Below are 22,017 nucleotides of genomic sequence, written 5' to 3' on the forward strand. Positions count from 1 at the left end.
GAGATATTAATAACAGTGTCGAGGCAAAATTTTACAGAGGTGGGAGTTTTGAAAAAACAAAAAAAAAATGAAAGAATCCCACACTGCTGGCAAACACAGAGTATTTTTGCTTTTCACGTGCTAATACAAGCCAATCTGGGAGCTAGTTTTATGGTCAGCCCAACTCTTTCAATTACTCAAGGAGAAAAGGTACCTCCCCCCTTTACAAGTAAGTAGCACCTGTGGGGTGCCTGGATGGCTTATTCGGTTAAGCATCCAACTCTTGATTTTGGCTCAGGTCATGATCTCACGGTTCATGAGACTGAGCCCCACAGTGGGTTCTGTGCTGACAGGGCAAAGCTTACTTGGGATCCTCTCTCTCTCTCTCTCTCTCTCTCTCTCTCTCTCTCTCTCTCTCTCTCTCTGCCCCTCCCCTGCTTGCTCTCTCTCTCTCTTTAAAAATAAATAAACAAATAAAGTAGCACCTGTAAGTCACCAACAGGTAAATTAAGATCTTTGATTGCTCTTTTAGAGAAAAACCTCTTTTCTGGGAAGTTAGAGCACAGTTTCCCAGCACTACCAGTTAAGAGCATATAAGCTGTGCAGGCAGGCAGACCTTAGTTCTACTACTGTTACACCTGTACCATTAAATACAGTGGGCTGGATCACTATGGATTCCTCTATTGGGCACACCAGCTTCACGTGTGTGAACCTTTTCAGCAAGTCCGAGCTCCTCCCTCTTCTTTCTCAACGAAGCTGCTCCAGGCAGCCTCTGACGGGGCAGCCTGCAGTGCGTGCTCTTAGCCCTTCTCCTCACCATCTTATTCCCACCCCCATCCCTCCAGCCAGAGGCCCTTCCTCAATCCAAGCTCAGCCTGAGTCCCTTTCTAGTATGCCTCAGTAAACAAATACAGTTACAAATGTGAAATAATCTAGGAAGTATCAGCCTTCCTGAGTGTGCCCAATGACTACAACAGAACAATTAATACCCTAAGAAAATCCGGCTACACTTCTGACAAATCCTGTCCTATCCCAGGTCTCCCGGATCTTTGAGGAACAAGCAAGTGTGACAACATTTACATCTTATGGCAATCAGTAACATCAAACAAAACAGCCCTCCAGAAGCTAATGCAAGTGCCACAGGGAGTCACACTGAGAATGCTGTACTTCCTTTCTGGAAGCGACAGCTGATGGGCAATCGCGATTTCTCCAGCTGCTAACAAGAAACCCTACAATGAAGGATATTTTCAAAGCACCCACCTTGTTGAGGACATCTCGCTGGCAGCCAAGATACAGATTGGGAAGAATTCGGGTTGGCCCAATGTTGGCAACAGGAAGGCAAGGCTGAGAAATGCAGGTAGGGACTACAGCAGATTTTCCTTCACAGAGGCCAGGGAAACAACGGGAGAACTCTGCAAACCCACCTAAAAATACACATAAAATTACTATGCCATGCACTAGGATAAAAATCAGCCTTTCGTTAACTGCTCAAATATAACTCTAACTGGTTAAAAAAAAAAAAGTCAAATCCCACAGATGCAAGTGGACAGCACTACACACGTACTCCTGTCCACAGCTGTCCACCACGGAGCCTGGCATACAGCCCGGCAGTGAGCCTTGGCTTATAGGGCCACGATGGGGAGCCGTACCCCTGAGGACACCTAACTGGACCCATCTCTTTCTCCCTCTCTCCAACCTCACCTACCCTACATTTCCTCCCTGCCCCCAGTCTCCCAAATGAATACTCTCCTATGGAACTTAAAGAGGATTTAAAATAAGTAGCAAACAGGGGCACCTGGGTGGCTCAGTCAGTTAAGCACCTGACTCTTGATTTTGGCTCAGGTCATGATCTCATGGGTTCATGAGATCAAGCCCCACACTGGGCTCTGCACTGACAGCATAGAGACTGCTTGGGATTCTGTCTCTCCTTCTTTCTCTGCTTCTTCCATGCTGGCATGCACATGCTCACTCACTCACATGCTCTCTCTCTCTCTCTCTCTCAAAATAAATAAATATTTTAAAATAAAAAAATAAAAAAAGTAGCAAATAAACCAAGACAACTATTCAGAGAGGTGAAATGGGGATATAAAAACAAAACAAAAACAGCCATGAACTGAGGCCAGATGTTATTTCTTCAAAATAAAATTGATCAAGTTAAAAATGCTAGAGTTAAATTTCAATCTTCCTACTATGTAGGTTTTTTATGTCAAAGGGATCACAGACATATGCGCCCCTACTCTTGCAAATATTCTCCACATCAAGTCCTTGAAATTCCTGGACAGTTAATCAAGGTTCCTATAATTACCAGTGACTCCTGGGATCCACTGTTCATTTTGCTGAGCACTATGAAGAAGTGGTGACAGACCCTAATTTCTTAGGGTACATGAAGGCCTTGTGGCAAGATTCCTACACCCAGAAGAATCCTGTTTTTCCTAGTCCAGTCCTTACTATGATCTGCTCTGTGACCTTCATTAAATCACCATCTTGCCATTTCTTAATGACAAGACATCTACCCAACCATTGGAGGCACCCTCACCACCTCTGAAAAAGAAAAAATGAATATGGTCTTCCCTGGGTTTTCCAATATAAATATTCCTTGCTATTCAAATCCAAACCCAGAATCTAAAGATTCTGATAAATTTTCAGAGAAATCTTCTGCTAGCCAAACCCTCATTACTCACCAAGTTCAAAGTCAGGAAGCAAAGAGATTTGGATCACAGGAAATACTTGTATATTTTTAGTACTATTTAATTAAAAAACAATTAACATGTTATTAGGACAGGGCAGCCCCACTTTTACCTCTTTAATCAAGCCCTAAACAAGATCTTAAAATCTCACTGAACATTTATCTCCAGTTCTGAGTTACATTCTGTTAGTCTTTAGTCCACTTCCAGAAGCAACTAAAACATGTCCTCAAAAACTGCAGACATGCAGGGAGCTGGGAGGGGAGAGTATGTCATCCCTTATTATCCCCTGTAGTATGTTCAACTGAAGTTGAATCTGCTGGACTCCTGTGTCTACTGTCTGTACTCAGTACAGGTTCCACAATGCAGCAAGCTAGGATGGCAAGGGGCCTGTGACAGCTATGGTACCTGCAAAATGCTGAAGTGTCATTCCTAGCCTCCACCTAAGTGTCTGTGCAGTTTTTACTCATCAGCAGTTCTTAAGGTAACCTGATGGAAAGGTAGGCAGTTCCATTACAGAAATCCCATACTCCTTCATGTGATAGATGAGGCCCTCAGGACGTGTTCCTGTATAGTTCCATGGCTTCATTACTTACCATTTCCAAGCACGGCCTCCAGCCACACAAAACCCACTTTCATTTCACACTCTGATGCTGTTCTCTTATTCAGGATTATCACCACCACTACCATGCCCTGTGCATGCACACGCAGCAAGCAAAACACAGACAAGCCCCAAGACTGATGGCAGAGAAAGAGCACAGGCTGAGTTCAGATACATTTAGGACCCAGCCTCACCTGGGAGGCCTTCCTCCACCCTGGATCTGCAGCTATTTGTTTAGCTACATCTTGTTAGGATTCGCCAGAGACACAAAGCGAAAAAAGCAATGCTCTAAGGTTACATTTCCCAAAGTGTGCTCCAAAGCACTAGGGTCCTACAGGAAGTTGACAGACAAGATACTGGTCCAAAGAGTAAGAGAAATACTGCGTATCATATTTCCCTGGGAGAATCACAGCACATATTAGCATATTAAAGACTCCAAGGAAATGAGTTTAATGTAACTCAAATAAGTTTCCCAAACCATTCCCCCCACTGCCTAAAATCTATTTATAGTAAGGGCAACTCACAGTTGAGGAAATGTTACACAAGGGCCATTGCAAGTACTGAAATGGAGCCAGTCACAATTCCTACACCTATGCTCATAGAGCATAACCCACAGGGAACCTCAAGAAAGCGGTCAACCTACCTTGGCCTATGTATAAGAGTGTCACTGATTAGTATTTATAATTTGTTTCTGTTAGTGTTCTGTTCCTTTTCAGTCTAAGTGCATAACACAGTTATTTAAGGTGAGGTGTGTTTTTTTTTTTTTTTCCCCGAAAGTAGTTCTTCTAACAGTAAGTGTTAAAGGGTCTCATCGTTCTTTATCTACCTTACACCTACCCAACATAATAACTGACAGGCACTATTCTGATTACAATTTAATTGTAGGAGTTTAAATATTAATAAGCTTCTGTTAACTTCTCTGGGTCCGGTATTTCTCCACAGAGCTGTTCTCAGATTTTTTTTCTATCGTGGCTCTAAATACAGTTCATGTAATAGCCTCTCATTTAAATCTAACAGAACAATATTTCAGTAAATATTCTCAGAGAAAAGAGAAACAATCCAAGGAAACTCCAGTTGAATTCCATTTTAAATTTATAAGTAATCAGATAAACAAATAATACAAGTAATCAAAGAATTACTTAATAATTGTTAACGTTAGCAAACACTAATGTTTGGTAAGCGACAAACATTGCTCTAAGCACTTTAAAAGTATTTATTCAATCTTTGTAACTATGAGGTAGGTGCTATCATTATTCCCATTTTACAAATAAGAAAACAGAGGTTCAGAAAAACATAGGTAATAACTGGCAGAATTAGGATATGAGCCCCAGCAGTCTGGCCCTAGAGACTATACACTCAATGGCTGTGCTATATCATCACTTCTCCAAATACTACGAGATTAACTCCCTCTTAGGATACGGGGAGAGCCTTGCTGATTTCTATGGGGTCCTGCCCTCACTAGCCGTGACCAGTCAGGTCTCAATACCAGGCTGAAAATGGCCATGGGCCTCTCCCAAACTGATGGCAGAGCCTCATTTCCCCAAAGCTACCTGGTTCAAAAGCTTCAGTGTGGGAGAAAAAAAAAAGGCAAGAGGTCTGACATAACCAGAGACACAAGAAACTCTAAATGCACTTTGCATGAAACCAGTAACAGAATTGACAGATGAATTAGTTACTGGTTTGTTCAGGACCACAGTGTGCAAGGTGGTTGTGAAACTGAAAGCTGTCTTGAGGACTTTCAGGCCATCCTCCACAAAGCAACTCTCAGAGGGGACACAATTTGGCAAAAACCACAGAGTCAGTCACTGTTGGCTGTTTGAGGTCCGGCCTTATCACTAATTACTACCATGATCCTAAATCACTTTTAACTTTTGAGTATCTCAAAAGTGAGTGTGGCTCTAGAAAATTCTAAGAGAACAGAAATAAGAGCAGGAAACCAGTTTTTAACCTCAAAACAAAACAAAAAAGCCAAACAAAAACAGCAATAACACACGGTAAGAACACATTATAAAACAAAAAGAAATCTTTTTTACCTATCTTTTCAATGAATCTCTGGCACAAACCTGAATAGCCTTAAAATACTGAACAGATTTCACTAAAATCAGAGCATACAGAGCTCAGTCTTGACTGAGATGTCCCAAACCATAGTCACTTCCAGAAAACACGACCTGAGCCAAAGAGTACATTTTCCCTGATCTTTATCTAGGACAATGTTCCACTCTGCTAACACCCTCCTTCATTGACAGTTTTTTCCATTCAATGACCTTTCATTCATCGTTGTACTCTAGTGACCTCAGTTTTATTTCATTAATTAACAACAGATGAGACACTGCCTGATTTCCCCGAACTCTTGAAAAACTATCTGTGGCCTCATCAGCAACTCAGTTTTGAAATATGTCTAAAATGTCCTTCTTCCTCTTACAAACCAGATCTAATAGGAAGAAAAATACAATTCATCTACGCAAACTTTTCGTTACAAATGGCTGACAGATACAAAACCCATCTTATTGGCCCTGTCACAACCCTCCAAGGTCCCACAGACTCCATGTTAGATTCCATTACAAGATGATGCAACATTGGCACATTATCCTCCTCTGTTGAAAATGTTTTAAAATACCTTTAAAGTTGTTAAAGATTTAACTCACCATCCAATCTCACCAAATTTCTATCCCTAGATTTTACATTATCACCTGGGAATGTAGAAAATGGAAAGTCGTATAATCCATATGAGCTTCCCTAAGACAGACCTGAGTCTGAATGGTGGCTTCCACTCTTCCCTGTATGCTGAAACACTTGTTTTTAAGAGAAAGGAAGACATAAGGGGCGCCTGGGTGGCTTGGTTGGTTGAGTGTCCGAATTTGGCTCAGGTCATGATCTCACGGTTTGTGAGTTCAGGCCCCACATCGGGCTCTGTGCTGACAGCTTGGAGCCTGGAGCCTGCTTTGGATTCTGTGTCTCCCTCTCTCTCTGCCGCCACCCCCCCCAAGCTCATGCTTGCACTCTGTCTCTGTCAAAAATAAATGAACTTAAAAAAAAAAAAAAAAAAGAGGAAGGAAGACATTCATGCAGATGCACCTGGCCTGCAGAGAAACGCAGACAAGGAGACCAGAGGGTAGACATGCAGATTTGGACTCTACAGATCTGGATGGACAGGCAGTCAAACTACAATTTCTGTTAGTCTTCCACAAGTCCAGCCAGTAGAATGCAGGTTTATACATAAAAATGTACATGTTACTTTGGACACAGAAAACATCTGGTGTAGCTTAAAGGCATTCATAATTATGTATCACCTTATTCTAATTCAGCCAAAAAAACTTCTTCCTTAAGTGACCTACCTCCACAATTCTAGTCACAAATACCATGTAAAAAGTCAATGTGAACTATCATTTAATTTTCAGAGAAGAAAAAAATCTGCCAAGTAAAATAAAATACATATAACTCTACTAAACAATTCCAATTAGTCACTCTTTTCTCTTCCCTCTGACCCTTGCCACCAGTTATAAATCACAGTTTTTTTCTTAACAAGGAATATTTGTAATAAAACAAAAGTAGCACTTTACTACAGCTTAGTGATGTTACATAAATGTTTAAGCCTCAAATTCTAAAAACCGATTCCCTAGTCTTTCTAACTAGAGATGAACGTCAATTCCATTACTGTTAAGAGCGTTCCCTGCAGGGAGAAAGGCAGGGCTTCTTCACTTCCGGCCACTCATTAGAGCACTATCAGCAGAGCCACCCAGGGTGGGAAGAGTTACAGGCAGCTCCCTCTCATATTCTGAATGGATTCCACAGCTCTACATAGAAACAGTGCTTATACAAAGCTCTACTTCAAGACAGACTTTTCTAAAAAGTCAATGCAAATTAATTTTTATATTAAATTTTCACAGAGTTTATATAGCTTCAGTTTTTAAATATAGTCTTCATGTAGTTCAACCTTTGTAAAACAAAGACTCCATTTCTGTGACATAATACAACCCATTCACTTCCTTATTCCAGAATGCATATGAAGGATTTAAGTGAAGTATACCTGCACCTGTAGAGAACATTTCTCTCTGTACTGAAAATAAAATCTGCTACTTTGCTATTGCACAAAGTAGGCAACCCTAATATTAAAAACTAAATTTCTGGGGCTCCTGGGTGGCTCAGTTGGTTAAACATCCAACTTCAGCTCAGATCATGATCTCCAGGCTCGTGAGTTCAAGCCCCACATCAGGCTCTGTGCTGACAGCTCAGAGCCTGGAGACTGCTTTGGATTCTGTCTCCCTCTCTCTCTCCACCCCTCCCCCACTCACTCTGTCTCTGTCTCTCTCTCTCAAAAATAAACACTAAAAAAAATTATTAAAAAAATTAAATTGCTGAAATGTATGTTTCAATTGTTGAAATGTTATTTTGATAATAAATATACATTTCACTTCACAGTGAAGTGACTGACTCAGGCAAACTTTGTTCTCTAGCCACTCACAAAAAGACTCAATTCTTCCAGGGTCAGCAGACTATACACACGGAGAGTTGAAGCTAGTTAAATAAAATGAACAAGAAAATGAAGGAACCATAATTTCACACCCCTAAAGAAAGCAAACAAAAATAAGTAGCTGTACTATTCCAATGTATATAGGTTTGTCTGGGTAAGCCAAGCCACACATGATTGATAAATCACTTCTGAGAGGGTAGATAGAGACCATGGCATATTTTTCTGAACAACCTTAGCAGCATTCCTTCTTTGTCTTATTTAGCCAATCCTCCATGGAGCAGCACTGATGAGAAAAATCCCTAAATAATATAAGGCATTAACTTTAAGCTCTTATCCCATTCACTCTGTGTCCACCAGAGCACAGACCAAGAGGAAAGCGGATAGGTACGCACTGCTGTGGAGACCATCCAGGAAGCCCAAGAAGTAGCCTACATCTCACAAAACTTGCCCATAAATGACACCTCCAAAAAAGCTTACTCTGCATCACTCTATCACCTCGCCCAATCAGGGAATGAAAGATTCTATCTAATCTAATTTGGGGATTAATACACTTATCGCCTAGACAAAAAAAGAATTTTAAAGTTTCAAAGTACTAGCAGGAAAAAAAAAAACCCCAAATACTATAATAATGCAATTCTCTTTATTCAGAATGTCTAGATCTCATTATTCCCCAAGATCTAGATCTAGATCAATTAGCAAAATTCAGAAGTATTGTTTAGTAAAGAACTCTCAGAAGATGTAGAGTGATACCTATTTTACTGATCTTTCAAATTGGCAATAGAGAGCCACACCCAGAAACTCCTCTTAAAACACCCATGACACACAGCGAGGACTCCTAATAAATGCCCTCAAACAAACAAAGATTTTTCTAAAGAGCGCAACCAGAATAACCAAACAAAAGGAATATGGCCAGAATCCACCACTGAGTAAAATCAACAAGTTCTGTAAGAGGGAAGCCAGATTCACAGAGGCAGCCCTGACTGATCCTGCAGTAATGTTAAGGGATGAAGACAACGGCAAGCAAGCAGTGTCCGGGGACTTCCCGAGAAGTAAGAATTTAGGATGCCTCGTCAGCATGGATAGGAAGGTTATTTAAGAAACTGTATTTGCTCATTTCACCTGAAAATAAAGATCTCCAAGTTTGTACTGTTTGATGTCCCCAAATCCAATCTAACACTTTCAACTCCCTTTGGTCATGTTTACTTGAAAGACTTACTAACACCTTTAAAATAAAGTCAAAGCCAACGCCTCCCTCGCTTTCCTTCCGCATCCCCATCCATGGTAGCTCCAGCCTCCTGGTCAGCTCAGCAACATCCAGTTGCTATGCCAACACACTGACTTTCCTTTCAGTCTCTCCTACTGTCCTGCCTTTCCATTCTCCTGCCGCCCCCTGGTCCAGGACCTTCATACCTCACTCAGATAAATTCAGTAACAGCTCTCTCTCTGATCGACTTGCTCTGTTCCCAACTCATGTCCAATCTGCTGCCAGATGAAGCATCTTAAAATAAAGTTTTGATGTAATCTCTGCTCCCAAATATCCACAGGATAAAATCTACGATTGTGAGCAGACATTCAAGACCCTTCCTAATCTAATCCCAATCTATTGTCCAATCTGATTTTCCATGCCACCACCCTACATGTAAAAGGAAAAATCAGTCTTCTCTTTTCCTAACACACCTTTGTTTTCCAATCTTGAGCCTTTGGCAATCCAGTCTCCCCAATCCATTTTGTATTTCCTTCCAAACCATAGGCTAGCCCAGGTCATACCTCTTCTACAGAAGTCTACCAAGGATTTTTTTTTTTTACCATAACTAATAAAATACATTTCACATCAAAACCTTCTGAACACACAGGTGACACCAGTGGCAGCCAGACAGACACAGACAGACAGCTCTGACAGAGCTCTGGAGAGCTGGCCAGGGGCCTTAGGTTGATGCTGGGGGGCCAGGTCCCAGAAACAAATTTCAGGATGCTATCTTCCCTTACTAAGTTGCTCTCCAACAGTTTCAATACTCTTCTGTTGCTTAAAAAAAAAAAAAAAAAATCTTTCCTGACCAGTATATATATGGTCCTGCCAACTTAGAAATTTCATAAAATTTATGGCAACCATCTGGCAGTAAGTATTTGCCACTGACTTGGTAAGTGTGAATTATCTTTGTGTGTGTGTGGTGACCTCTATTTCTCCAGCTTTACTACACTGTGAACTACTTGTGGATAAGAATTATGTCTCACACTCCTTTGTAATCCCCTCAGCATTTAGCACAGTGCTTGGCACATAACTGAAATTCAATAAATGTTTACTGAATCCTTCCTTGTTACAATGAATAGCTGTTGATGGACACAAGTCTTGTATATTTTTGGTGCTCAAAAGGATTTCCTGATTCCATTCAAAGCCTAAAGCTATGCTGGCATGGGCGGGGGCCCAGAATCTGCTTCCTATTCTTGGACCACAATGCCCTAGAAGACTCTCAGGGTGACAGAGGCAGCACAGGGCAAGAAACACTTTTTTCTGCTACTACAGAAAAAAATGTAGAATCAATGAGTGCTACTGTGGTCATTGACAAGCAATACTGAATCCTTACTGTGCTTCCTCCATACCCAATCTTTAGTGTGCTTCTGACTCTACATGAAAGGTAGAGAGAAAATTTTTTTTTCTGATGTCCATAAGTGGCTCAGAACTCCATATGATCCAGAGAGCCCAATCATACCTGCAGGGGTCAGAATTCCAATAATGACTTGGAAGGTCCAATAATACCCCCGGGCTCAGGGTATCAGGGCACGTCCCTTAGGAAATTAATCAGACCAACTACAATTAGGACCTAGATAAGGATGAAGTGGCTGCTGGGCAGGTTTTACAGTGATCATCAAAGCAATGGGTGAAGTGAGATTATAAATTGGGAGATAACTCTATGAGTCAAGAGGAAAAAGGGGTATGAGTCTGGTCTCAAGAGAATGACTCTTAAAAATCAAATTTGACTAACTTATAAACTGTCTATGAATCACCATATAACTCATCTCTCATGCCATTCTACGTGAAGCTCCAAGCCCTCTGAGCTACCCTGTAGAAGGCTCTCCCAAGGACTACTTCTGTGTATTTCAATCAACAGTCTTCTTGGCCAACTGCACAGCCTCCCTGGAGACTTCACAAAGTGGTCAGGAAGAAAGGGATATCTGTTCAGTCAACCAAACAACACTAGAGGCTACTGGAATCACACTTAAGTTAAAGAGATTTAGTGAGCACCTACTGTGAGCAGGACATGGCACTAGGTGAAACAGATGCCCTTTCTGGAATGGAGAGTTTAGTGGGACAAATGCTAACCAAATAATTAGATGAATAATTAACTAATTATAGGCAGGTGGCCAAAGGAATGTGTATCACAGAGAAAACCAACTTTGCCTAGTGGCTAGGGAAGGCTTGACAAATACACTGACTCCAGCAGGAAATGTGAAGGGAGTGGAGGACAGGAGGAGAGGGCGTCTGCAAAGGCCCAGAGAGACTGCCACCGCAGGTTTACAGCACCTGAGAGGAGGCCTACAGAAGTGAGATGGAATGAGGACTTACATGGCATGAGATGAAGTTGGAGAGGCAGACAGGAGCAGCCATTACAGGGCCTTGTGAGTCAGTTATGGATTTGGGAATTTATATGAAAAGCAATGATGCATATTAGACCAGGGAGTTATATAAATCTGGATTACATTAAAATATAAAAGTACAACTTTGGCTCCACTGCGACTGAGGGATTCTGGGGGACACAGCAGAAGACAGGAGAAGACTAGTTAAGAAGCTCTTGGAGCCCTCAGGGAGAGGGAAGTCTTGGCTTGAGAGCTGGTGGCAGAAGAGGAGGAGAGCAGATGCTCCGTGAGGTCAGAGGACCTGGTGAGTGAGAGGTGGCAGAGGCTGCAGCCAAATCCCTGAAGGCTCACACATTTGTCCTCCTGGTTTAAAGGGCTTGTGTCATTTGATTTCATTTTTTCTCAACTCTCACTTCTCCCCTTTGCATAAGAAATCCACTCTAGTCCCCCCACTACCCTCTTCAAGTCGATGTTCAGTCCTGACATTTTGAATCATGTTTCTCCCCCCTCAATCAGAATGCCAGGGTCTGACCCCCACCAAATCTTACTCCTCTTCCCAGGTTCAACTACAATCCCATTGCCATAATCAAATCTTCCCCAACCTCCACAGATGACATTCCATCACCCCGATCACCACATCACGTGGTACAGCGCATGATCATGTGCTCCTCTCTTTCACCTACTCTAGGCATGTTTCCCCAAATTGATCGTTAGGTTCTCAAGGGCAGGGCCGAGTCTTTTGCTTTCCTGGTAGGTCAGCCCTGGGCCCAAACACAAAAGTGCCTGTGAAACACTGAGAAGTTAGACTGGATGAAAAGTCCTGGATCTGGCGCTTCTCCAGAACCACAGGTGACATGACCAGGGCCAGGGAAAATGGAGGCCACCAATGTCATCTAAGGTGCTGTCACTTGGCTTGTGCAAACTGTCAGGATGAGTAACCAAGGAACTATCTTTTTTTAAAAAGACACAGACATAGGCATCATGTCTTAGGCATGGTAGCTGGGCAGTGGCATAAACTGGCTTACCACACTGGCAGGCAGCAACTGCAGAAAGACAATCCAGTTTGGACCGCCTCATGCAAACGGAGGCTCAGAAGCTCAGCAACCAGTGGGCAAAATAGCACCTATACTTAGTCTATTTTCAGTGGCTCTCAGTCACTGCAGCTTTTTAAACTCAAGAACAGCCAGTTCCTGAGTAACTATAGTACTTTTCCTGAGATCCATTCATTTCAGTCTTTTACCAACAACTGCAGGATTTGAAGTGGAGTGACTAAAGATTCTCCTCTCTAGACAAAAGGACCGAAGAAATGCCAAACTAGGTAACAGAACTGTGCACAGCAAAATCCGTAACCAGCAAGATAAGGCTTCCACTATACCTCCATTAGGAAGGACAGTAATTGATTCCATGAAACCAAAGCCATATGTTTATTATACAGATCTATTGACTGAATCCAGATCTCTGTTAAATTGAAAAACCATAATGCCCAACACGTTTTTACTTACTCCTAGTTCTAATTAGACTAGCAAATCTAACTCAAAACAAAGAAATGTGTATTTGGCCTTTAACCAAAGCCAACATTAATCTGTGTTCAGAGACAAAATGTTTATAAAAGCCCTTAGCACTTTACTAACATTGTCCCTAACAGTAAATGCTTAATAAATGGTATCTTCTACCATTATTCAAGCTATATATACTTCAGCACAAAACAGAGTAGTTACACTTTTGATGATCCCCCTGCTAAAATAATGTAATGCTTTAAAAAATTCTACATAGAGTATATTTGTATACATTGCTTCATTCCATAAAATGTGAGTAAGAATAGGACTCTGAAATCCACAAAGAGTCTGAGGAAGAGCTACCAATAAAAGAGCCTTTCAAGATAAGGCTGATCTGAAATGGGAGCCCCTGATTCAGTTCAGCCTCCTGATGAAATTCCAGAAGGTTCTGGAATTATTGCAGATATGGGCCTGGGGAACATAGTGAGAGTGAGAGCTTGGGAGACCCACTCAAAGCTCTGTTACTTTCCTCATTTGTAAATGAAAGGGCTGAAGTCCATGACTCCTTCATGGTGTTTTGCTGTAGGGCTGGTTATCCTGTGCCTCATCACAGGACAGGAAGGAGTGATGCAGAATTAATCAACTGTCATGGGCCCCTTTTGCTTTTACTCAGAATTACAACACAGAAGAAAGAGAAGGAAATAACAGAACCTTATTTCTCATCTGTAGGCTGATCTTTATTTGTACTAATGACCCATTTATTCTCTTTTCTCTATGTTACCAAGAAATCAAAGTCCAAATTCAGTATTTTTCCTTTTTTCCTTCTATATTTATGTTTAGTCTGGCACCCTCAGGAATATAATAGACAAAAAGCATGTAGAATAAAGTGATACACAGTGAATAAGTAAAGGCCAAGACACAAGATTATTTTTTATTTTTTAAGTTTATTTTGTGAGAGACAGAGAGCGCGAGCTGGGGAGGGGCAGAGAGAGAGAAACAGAGAGACAGAGAATCCCAAGCAGGCCCTGTGCTGTCAGCCCGACAAGGGGCTCAAACTCATGAACCGTGAGACCATGACCTGAGCCGAAACCAAGAGTCATTGCTTAACAGACTGAGCCACGCAGGCAACCCCAATATTTTTTAAAGAAAACGAGTTTTCTGAACATTACCTACCAAGACCAAAAACTTGATTATTTGTTTTCTAACTCATAATGATAACAGTTTTTTAAAAAGACTGATATCGAAGATTTCATACGTGTTATTCCATATAAATCCTCCCAATGAGAATCCCCAGTTATAGTCATTTTTGTGAAACAAATGTTTATGTCACCCATTCTGTCACCCTATTAACTCAAATTCTTAAGTCTTATTTTTACAGATGGTTGTGGGAGGATACATGTATTTTTAAACTGTGCTTATTTAATAACTGACTTCAAAATTTAAAAAAAAAAATGGAAAAGATGGTTTTGTCACCATCTATCCAATGATGATGGAGAACTTCCCAAAGGGACCCAAATTCACTCTTTCTTGCTAAGATGAGGCTGCTCCTGATAATCAAATTCTTTACTCCTCTGAGGGTAAAACAGTGCTATGGTTTGGCTTGGCTTGGTTACTGGGAGACTTCCCAATGGCTAAATAGATCAGTTTATATTTACCTTTAAGAATATATAGAAATTGGGGTGCCTGGGTGGCTCAGTTGGTTAAGAGTCCGACCTCAGCTCAGGTCATGATCTCGCAGTCTGTGAGTTCGAGCCCTGCGTCAGGCTCTGTGCGGACAGCTCGGAGCCTGGATCCTGCTTCAGATTCTGTGTTTCCCTCTCTCTCTGCCCCTCCCCTGCTCATGCTCTGTCTCTGTCTCAAAAATAAATAAAAACATTAAAAAAAAATTTTTTTAAAGAATATGTAGAAATTATCACAACCATTCTCAGCTCATACAGACTCAAGGACTTGTATCTTCCTATGAGTGGAGCTAGGTCTCCAGAGCTATTAGCTTTTTATTAAAGTTCAGTATTTAAGGATGACATAAAATTAGCACTGGCTCATCTCAGTATTTTTATTAACTCTTAAAATCGTATTTAAATCTACTTAAATAGATGAAAACACTTTCATATTACTTTTCTGTAACAGCTGTATGTTTGCTCTGAACAAATATACTTTGTAAATCATTTATTTCAAAACAATCTCAAGTTTTCACTACACTTCATATTGTCTCATGACTATTTAATAGAATCACTGATATTCTACACTAAGAAAATGAATCACGTGAAACAGAAATGATACAAACCTACATGTAAGCTAATTTAGATAACAAATATTTACTGAAAACTTAAGAAGTGCTGGGCCTTGGGGCGCCTGGGTGGCGCAGTCGGTTAAGCGTCCGACTTCAGCCAGGTCACGATCTCGCGGTCCGTGAGTTCGAGCCCCGCGTCGGGCTCTGGGCTGATGGCTCGGAGCCTGGAGCCTGTTTCCGATTCTGTGTCTCCCTCTCTCTCTGCCCCTCCCCCGTTCATGCTCTGTCTCTCTCTGTTCCAAAAATAAATAAAAAACGTAGAAAAAAAAATTAAAAAAAAAAAAGAAGTGCTGGGCCTCCTGGAGAACACAAAGATGAAAAAGACATAGTCCTCAGCTTGAAAAAGAATTCAGCAGGGGAGTTAAGCTAATAAATGAAAAAGATAAAGGATAACATAAGGTTTAAATAAGATTTTAAGATAATAATGGAAGATTTATGACAGGATAGCATATGGTTATCAAATGAATCATTTTGTTGACAGTACTGACTGGGCTTCTCAGAAGAAGGGAAAGCTGGTCAAGGTCCCTGGCCGAGGAGGCCTGCAGATGTGGCCAATACAGGTAGAGTTCACTGAAGAACCAGGTTCCAAGTTTCAGGACTAGAAGCGTTGGCAAAATGGTCTCCCTGATAATCAGCTGCCCAAGAACCCCTTTCACCTGGCAGAAACAAGTTTAATAGTCTAGCCCCGTCCCCAAACAGGACCTGTTCCATATTAAGGAATTAAGCCCATGCCAGTATAGCTTCCCCAAACCCAATCCGAATTTCCTTCAGTAATCCTACACTTCTTTGTGTCTATATAACTAGGTCCTCTTGGTAAGTTTGGGTCTCCTCTTATTGGAGGGAGACAGCACATAAAAATGCTTCATCTATCAGTTCTGTGGTGATGTCTTTTTGTTCCCCTTCTCCAAAGTAATTTTTTCCCAGGCAAGGTAGCTAGCCCTCTCTGAGAAGATGAATGGAATTCAGGCCACATTTCTTTAAAGCATCTCACATCTGATACTTGCTTCCTGAATATCTCAGAGTAGCTAAAAGCTCTAGAATGATGGAGAAACCACTGCATCTTTCTATTACCACATCCACATGAGGTTGAAACTGTCTCCAACTGCTGGAAGCAACAGGGGCAGTTTGTAGTGAAAACTGTCTCCACCTACCGTGTCATTTTCTGTAGCACCTGTGAGAAGCTTGTGTGCTTTTCCAGTTAGGCAAGATATTTAAGAAACATCTGTCAGGGGCGCCTGGGTGGCGCAGTCGGTTAAGCGTCCGACTTCAGCCAGGTCACGATCTCGCGATCCGTGAGTTTGAGCCCCGCGTCGGGCTCTGGGCTGATGGCTCAGAGCCTGGAGCCTGTTTCCGATTCTGTGTCTCCCTCTCTCTCTGCCCCTCCCCCGTTCATGCTCTGTCTCTCTCTGTCCCAAAAATAAATAAATGTTAAAAAAAAAAAAAAAAAAAATTTAAAAAATAAAATAAAAAAAAAAAAGAAACATCTGTCATTATGTCCTTCCAACCCACATCCCTGGAACATCCTATGAGCAGCTAGATGTTGGCAACACAACGGGCTGCCAACAGTTGATGGCCATACCTTCCCAAGCATTTTCTTCCACTTCTGCCACTTTTCTGTCCACTCCTGTCACTAACCAAGGGAATTTCCAATTGGTCAGAGGCTTCTGGACAGCTGGAGGCTTTCAACCATTGAGAACCTTCTCTTAGGTTTCATAAGAGATCTGGCTGCTCACTCCCAAACAAGGCAATTCAGTCCCTGAAGCCACCTCCTGAACTAAAAGATACACAGGATTCTGGGGTGTGGATGGGGATATGGTGTCAGCAATACATTCAGTGTAGTTCTTGGTGCTGCCTGGATGGACTCTCATTGAGACCCAGGCAGCATTTCATGTATGATATGGGGATGTCAAGGTGTTCTGATCCAATGTGTCATTCCACATGTCCGTAGGGCTGATCTAGCCGATCGCACTGAGTCCTTTTTCTCCCTTGCCCAAGGAGTGCTCCTCCCACACCAACACACAACTGATAAGAACCTTCCCAGGTAACTAAGGAGTGTTCTTTGGTAAAGGGGAGAAAGGGTATTTAAGGAACTGAAATACCTGTGCTAGAAACTCAGTATGAGCTCACTCCTCCACAGGAGTGTCCATCTGGCCACGCTGTCAAGTCAGAGTCCCTCCATAGGGAAAGCGTCTCAAACAAGAGTGAGGCACAGAGTGTCTTTCCCAGGAAGCACACAGTTGGTGTACCCTCTTTAAAGAATAACCCTGATCCCATTAGTAGGATTCCAAGGTAAAGTCCTCAGAGTGCCTACAAGAAGCATGAAAGGAGTTCCTAAACTCACCAGATGAGTTTAATGGAACTCCAATAACAGCTGTCATATTTACCACAGTTATATCCCAGTAAAAGAATGCACCCAGCAACAAGAGATAGAACCTAACATAATCCTCAGCCACGGAATTCTGAAAACTGCATTCTAAGACACACTGACTTCACGTAAGGAAACCAATGGAAAGATCAGGCAGAATCACAGCATAAGCGAAGGGTATGACAACGGATAATCTATGCCTGCTTTTTGAGACCTGAAGCAAGAGCTGAGGAGAGAGAACTGGAGACATGGAAATCTCATCTAAAGCTTCACAGAGTTTAAGTGTTAACACACCGACAATGGATTCATCCTTTTCTCTGGAAACTGAAATGTTTACACTTCCAACAATCAACTGCCAACAAATTCACGGTATCCTCCTTGCAACAAAAGACTCAAGATGTGAAAATGATAATATCTACCATATTTTATTTTCTTAGGTCACGTTTTTAAAAGCAATCTTGCCTTTCACTGTGGCACAATCTGCGGGCCACAGCAGCTGTGTGTTCAAGGTCACTGTGCACGGTCAAACTGTATCCCCTGCTCTGAGCCAGTGTGAGTGACAGGGCTTTGGTATGAGCACTCTGCTGTAGAATCAGTGAGATGGAACTCTCACACCGCCCCCCCTTCAAGACAGACATAAAATACTTAGTTCTTCTCATGTATTTCATAAAACCATAAGCTTAGTATTTGCAAACTGAGACCTTTTCCAGTTGTAAAAACGAAAGAAAAATATGAAAGTAAATGAGTTTTTAAATTGTCCCCCTAATTATTAGAATAAATAGTCTACATTCTCCCCTCATTGTTCATAATGCCCAAGAATAGTGAGCTCATTGCTGGAGTCCACTTTAACTGTAAATGTTTAATAAGAGTTCAACCCTGTGAAACTCCTCTGCTTCTTGCCACAGGGGGCGGGAACTAAGAAGAGGAGCTGAGAGGTAGAGCATTTCGTGTTTTTAGATCCCAGGTGAATGGAAAAATCCCCCGGCTAAAAGCAGCACACCTGTCTATGTGACATTTCTAGCTCATAAATACCAAATGAAGAGGCATTTGAGCGAAGTAAAAAAATACACTGATGTGTATGCCACTAATGTGGAAGAATGACAATATTCAAGTTAAACAGAATAGTTATGTCAACCGGAAGCTATAAATAAATCAGTTTACCCAATACATTCCCAGTTGTGATGACCTATCTTACGCTGAGCTCACTGCCAAGTACTGCTCACTGGTAGGGCTCGGTGAGATGCGAAGTCCTTTCACTTCTGCCACAAACCTTACCTGCGAGCAGGTGAACGGAGCTGAAGCTCTTCTCCAGTTTACCCAGAAGTACAGTGAGAAAACAGTCTGAAGACAGAGAGGCAACATCTTGGGAGCTTTGATCATAAACCACAACCTTCTGACTGCAATCAATATCAACCTGCAATGCAAACATGAGGCTGTTAGGAAGGCAGCTCCCACAATCCTCTGGTGCTGAAGCAGATAACTGTCTCCCGCTTTCAATTAATAATCTGAATAAAAATGAGACGCAGTCAATTTTCTGGATAAACCTAGCATACAAATGTAAGATACTTGTAAAAATCAACTTTTAAAAGAAAAATTGATGTTAGGTGTGCTCCAAATGCCTTGGTTTAAAATCCTTAACACTGTAAAAGGCTAAAACTCATAAAACAGTATGTAAAATAAACATTAACAACCCTTGAACTAAAGAAACATTTAAAAACGTTTCTACAAAACAAATAAATCAGTTGTTTAGTAAAATTAAAACATGAACTCATTTTCATTCCTGAAGAAAAGAAACAGCTTTACCTACCATGAGGACGACATTTTGGTATCCCAGAAATACCTTCCTCGAAGATAACATCCCTAAATCTTGGAACAATGGTGCCTTCCCTTCCTACAAATAAACAGCACTTCTAATACAATTAGTTTCCACTTTCTTCCCGAGCACTCTTACAGAATGATCTCCTTTCAGTAAATTTGTAGATAATACAAAATAATGTATTAATTTAGTAACTTCTGATACACATATTATAAATTTTGTGTATTAAGTTACTAATAATATTGTGTATTAACTATAACTATTTATTAGTATTTAATTTTTTTTAAAGTTTAGCAAACCATTAATAGGAAAACACAGCATTTGACCAAATTAAAATAAGTTACCCTTTCTGTCTAGTTTAGAAATACTCTGAAATGTGACAGCGTGGTTAGTAAATTACTTGGAGGTATCCCTTAGGTACCAAAGTTTAAAAAGCAACCAAAACTCACTCAAATTACTTTTTCCCCTAAAAATGAGACTTCGTTTTACAATTATTCCTCATTCAGGGTGTCTATTTTAAAAAAGGAAAAAAGCAAACATTTACCTTATGTTTTGCTGAATGCTGGATGAGCTCTGTAATTAACACTTTGTCCTGTTGCAACCTTCGCTTCATAAGCTTGGAGCAGTTGATATTAATGGCTTCCAAAATGTGGGATGTATTGTATTCCACAAATGGCCGGCTATCAATTAGCAGCACTTTTTCCGTTCCACTTTCCAGCAGAGCCACCAACCTCTCAGTAACAATTTGAGTTCCAATCATCTCATGGGCCATGACAACAATAAGTCTTCTTTTCCCACCTCCTTCTTTAATTTGCCACGATGATGTAATGGTGGTGTGCTCAAAGGCTCAGCCACTCCATTGTACTAAAAATGTATGAGGTCAGGCTGGTGGTGACTGGCAAAAGGAGAGTTAAACCCATTTTCAGCAAGAGCCCTCCAAGTGAATGTCCCTTTCTCTTTCCCCGTTGATGTGCTCTTGCAAAGGACTCCTTCCACAAAGCAGCCCCTCACATTTGATTCATAAAGAGATGACTGGAATAACCATTCCACAACAAAAGATGCTTTGGGGCAGCCAGCGCATTACATCATTCTTTACCTTTGCTCCTCGCTCCAACAGCTTTACGCTGGACTGAAAATCCTACACGAAGACAGAGACAGAAAACAAAACATGGGGTCAAAAAAAAGAAAGAGCATCAGATTAGAGAGAGCGTATGATTCATAATATTTACTCCATTAATCTAATTCCATACTTGATGCACTGTTTCATTTGAACAAACAAAAAGGACAAACAGGAATGGCTCCGGAAAATCCCACTGATGGTAATTCACTTTTACATCAAAATATAAAAACCCAAAGAAGATAAAAGAAGACACAGTCATGAATTATAATGACCCGAGGCCCAGAACTACACGCCTGTAGCATGAGATTGAAAGAGCTATAAAAAGATGCTTGAAGTAGTATTTTTTCCAAATGGGTTTTATTTGCTTATTTCCTGAAAAGAGCACAAAGAACAGCCTATGACCAGGTGAGCAAGCCATACTATCAAGACACATCTTTTCTGAAGGCTTCAGAACCTCTGTGACGGTAGGAGTGTGTGTACACATGTGAACGCGCACACACGCGCGCGCGCACACACACACACACACACACACCAGGGCACAACAGCAGCCCCTTTGAATTGCCCTGGGAAAACCTTTCATAAATTTCAGCTGCCTTTTAAGGAAAAGAAGGGACAAGAATGGCTGATATTCTTGTCATACCAACTGCTGAGCTAATTGCTGGGGGACTGTGATGTACCCAGCTCCAACTGAGATAGTCCCACAGCTATTTTGGCCCTGGTTGCTCCATCCCTCAGTTCTCTGATCCTTCACAGACTTACCCCTCATCTTCTGGTGCCTCATTCTTAAGAGAATCACTGACTCGCAGCCTTAGAAAATCTCACATCCCAACCTGGGACTCTAGGTCAGCAACCATACAGCAGACATACAGAACCCTGACTACTAGAACCAGGGCGTCCCTATTCTTGCCAAACTCCTATAATCGACCACTTCCTTTATATTTACATATACATACATATATACATACATATATGTATACATACATATATATATACATACATATACATATATATGTATATATATAATTTTATTTGTATTTGGGAGAGAGAACACAAGCACGGGAGAGCGCAGTGGGGGAGAAAGAGAATCTTAAGCAGGCTCCACGCTCAGCACAGAGTCTGACACAGGGCTTCATCCCCTGACCCTGAGATGACAAACTGAGCCAAGATCAAGATTTGGACGTTCAACCGACCGAGCCACCCAAGTGCCCTAATTGGCCACTTCCTAACTGATACCAGTTGGGACTTTTGTGCCCACAGCTTGGCCCTGACCAATATTCTCAGACTCCTAGCTCCCTGGTCCATCTCTGCTCACTGGAAATCCTCTACACTACATAACACCAGATATCCACTGCTGGCATTCACCTTCTGCAGGGTAAACTATTTGATGGTAAAGACTTTGTATTACATGTCCTGCCTCCATAGTGCTTTGTACATAAGATACTCAATTCACACTGTTATAAGAAAGTAAAATCCTCCACAAATGATTTAAGACACTGAATAAGTATTTAATTAACTGAGTTCTGATCAGGATGGTAAAACCCTCAAACATCACTGGTCCTATTCCTAATTTCAGACTTACAGATTAGAAACTGAGCATGGAGAATACAAAGAGAAGTGGCCAT

General features: G+C 41.4%; 1 protein-coding gene across 8 annotated transcripts in view; it reads right to left on the reverse strand.

The window, feature by feature from the left end:
• Nucleotides 1-22,017, reverse strand: part of DUSP16 (dual specificity phosphatase 16) — an 89,818-nt gene that overhangs the window by 25,361 nt on the left and 42,440 nt on the right. For 4 of the 8 annotated variants that reach the window (XM_047067043.1, XM_047067039.1, XM_047067040.1 and 1 more), the window contains 4 exons: nt 20,372-20,413; nt 19,820-20,170; nt 18,735-18,873; nt 1,240-1,403 (listed from right to left, as the gene is read on the reverse strand). In XM_047067043.1, the coding sequence (XP_046922999.1) occupies nt 1,240-1,403; nt 18,735-18,873; nt 19,820-20,047 (531 nt within the window). In that variant the 5' untranslated portion in view covers nt 20,048-20,170; nt 20,372-20,413. Of the gene's footprint in view, nt 1-1,239; nt 1,404-18,734; nt 18,874-19,819; nt 20,414-22,017 lie in introns of all 8 variants that reach the window. The other 4 variants (XM_047067041.1, XM_047067038.1, XM_047067037.1 and 1 more) reach the window with 1 other exon arrangement.

This window comes from Lynx rufus, unplaced genomic scaffold (genome assembly GCF_022079265.1).
Source record: "Lynx rufus isolate CCGP_SWC_20201006 ecotype Redwood Valley unplaced genomic scaffold, mLynRuf1.p SCAF_7, whole genome shotgun sequence".
NCBI lineage: Eukaryota > Metazoa > Chordata > Mammalia > Carnivora > Felidae > Lynx > Lynx rufus.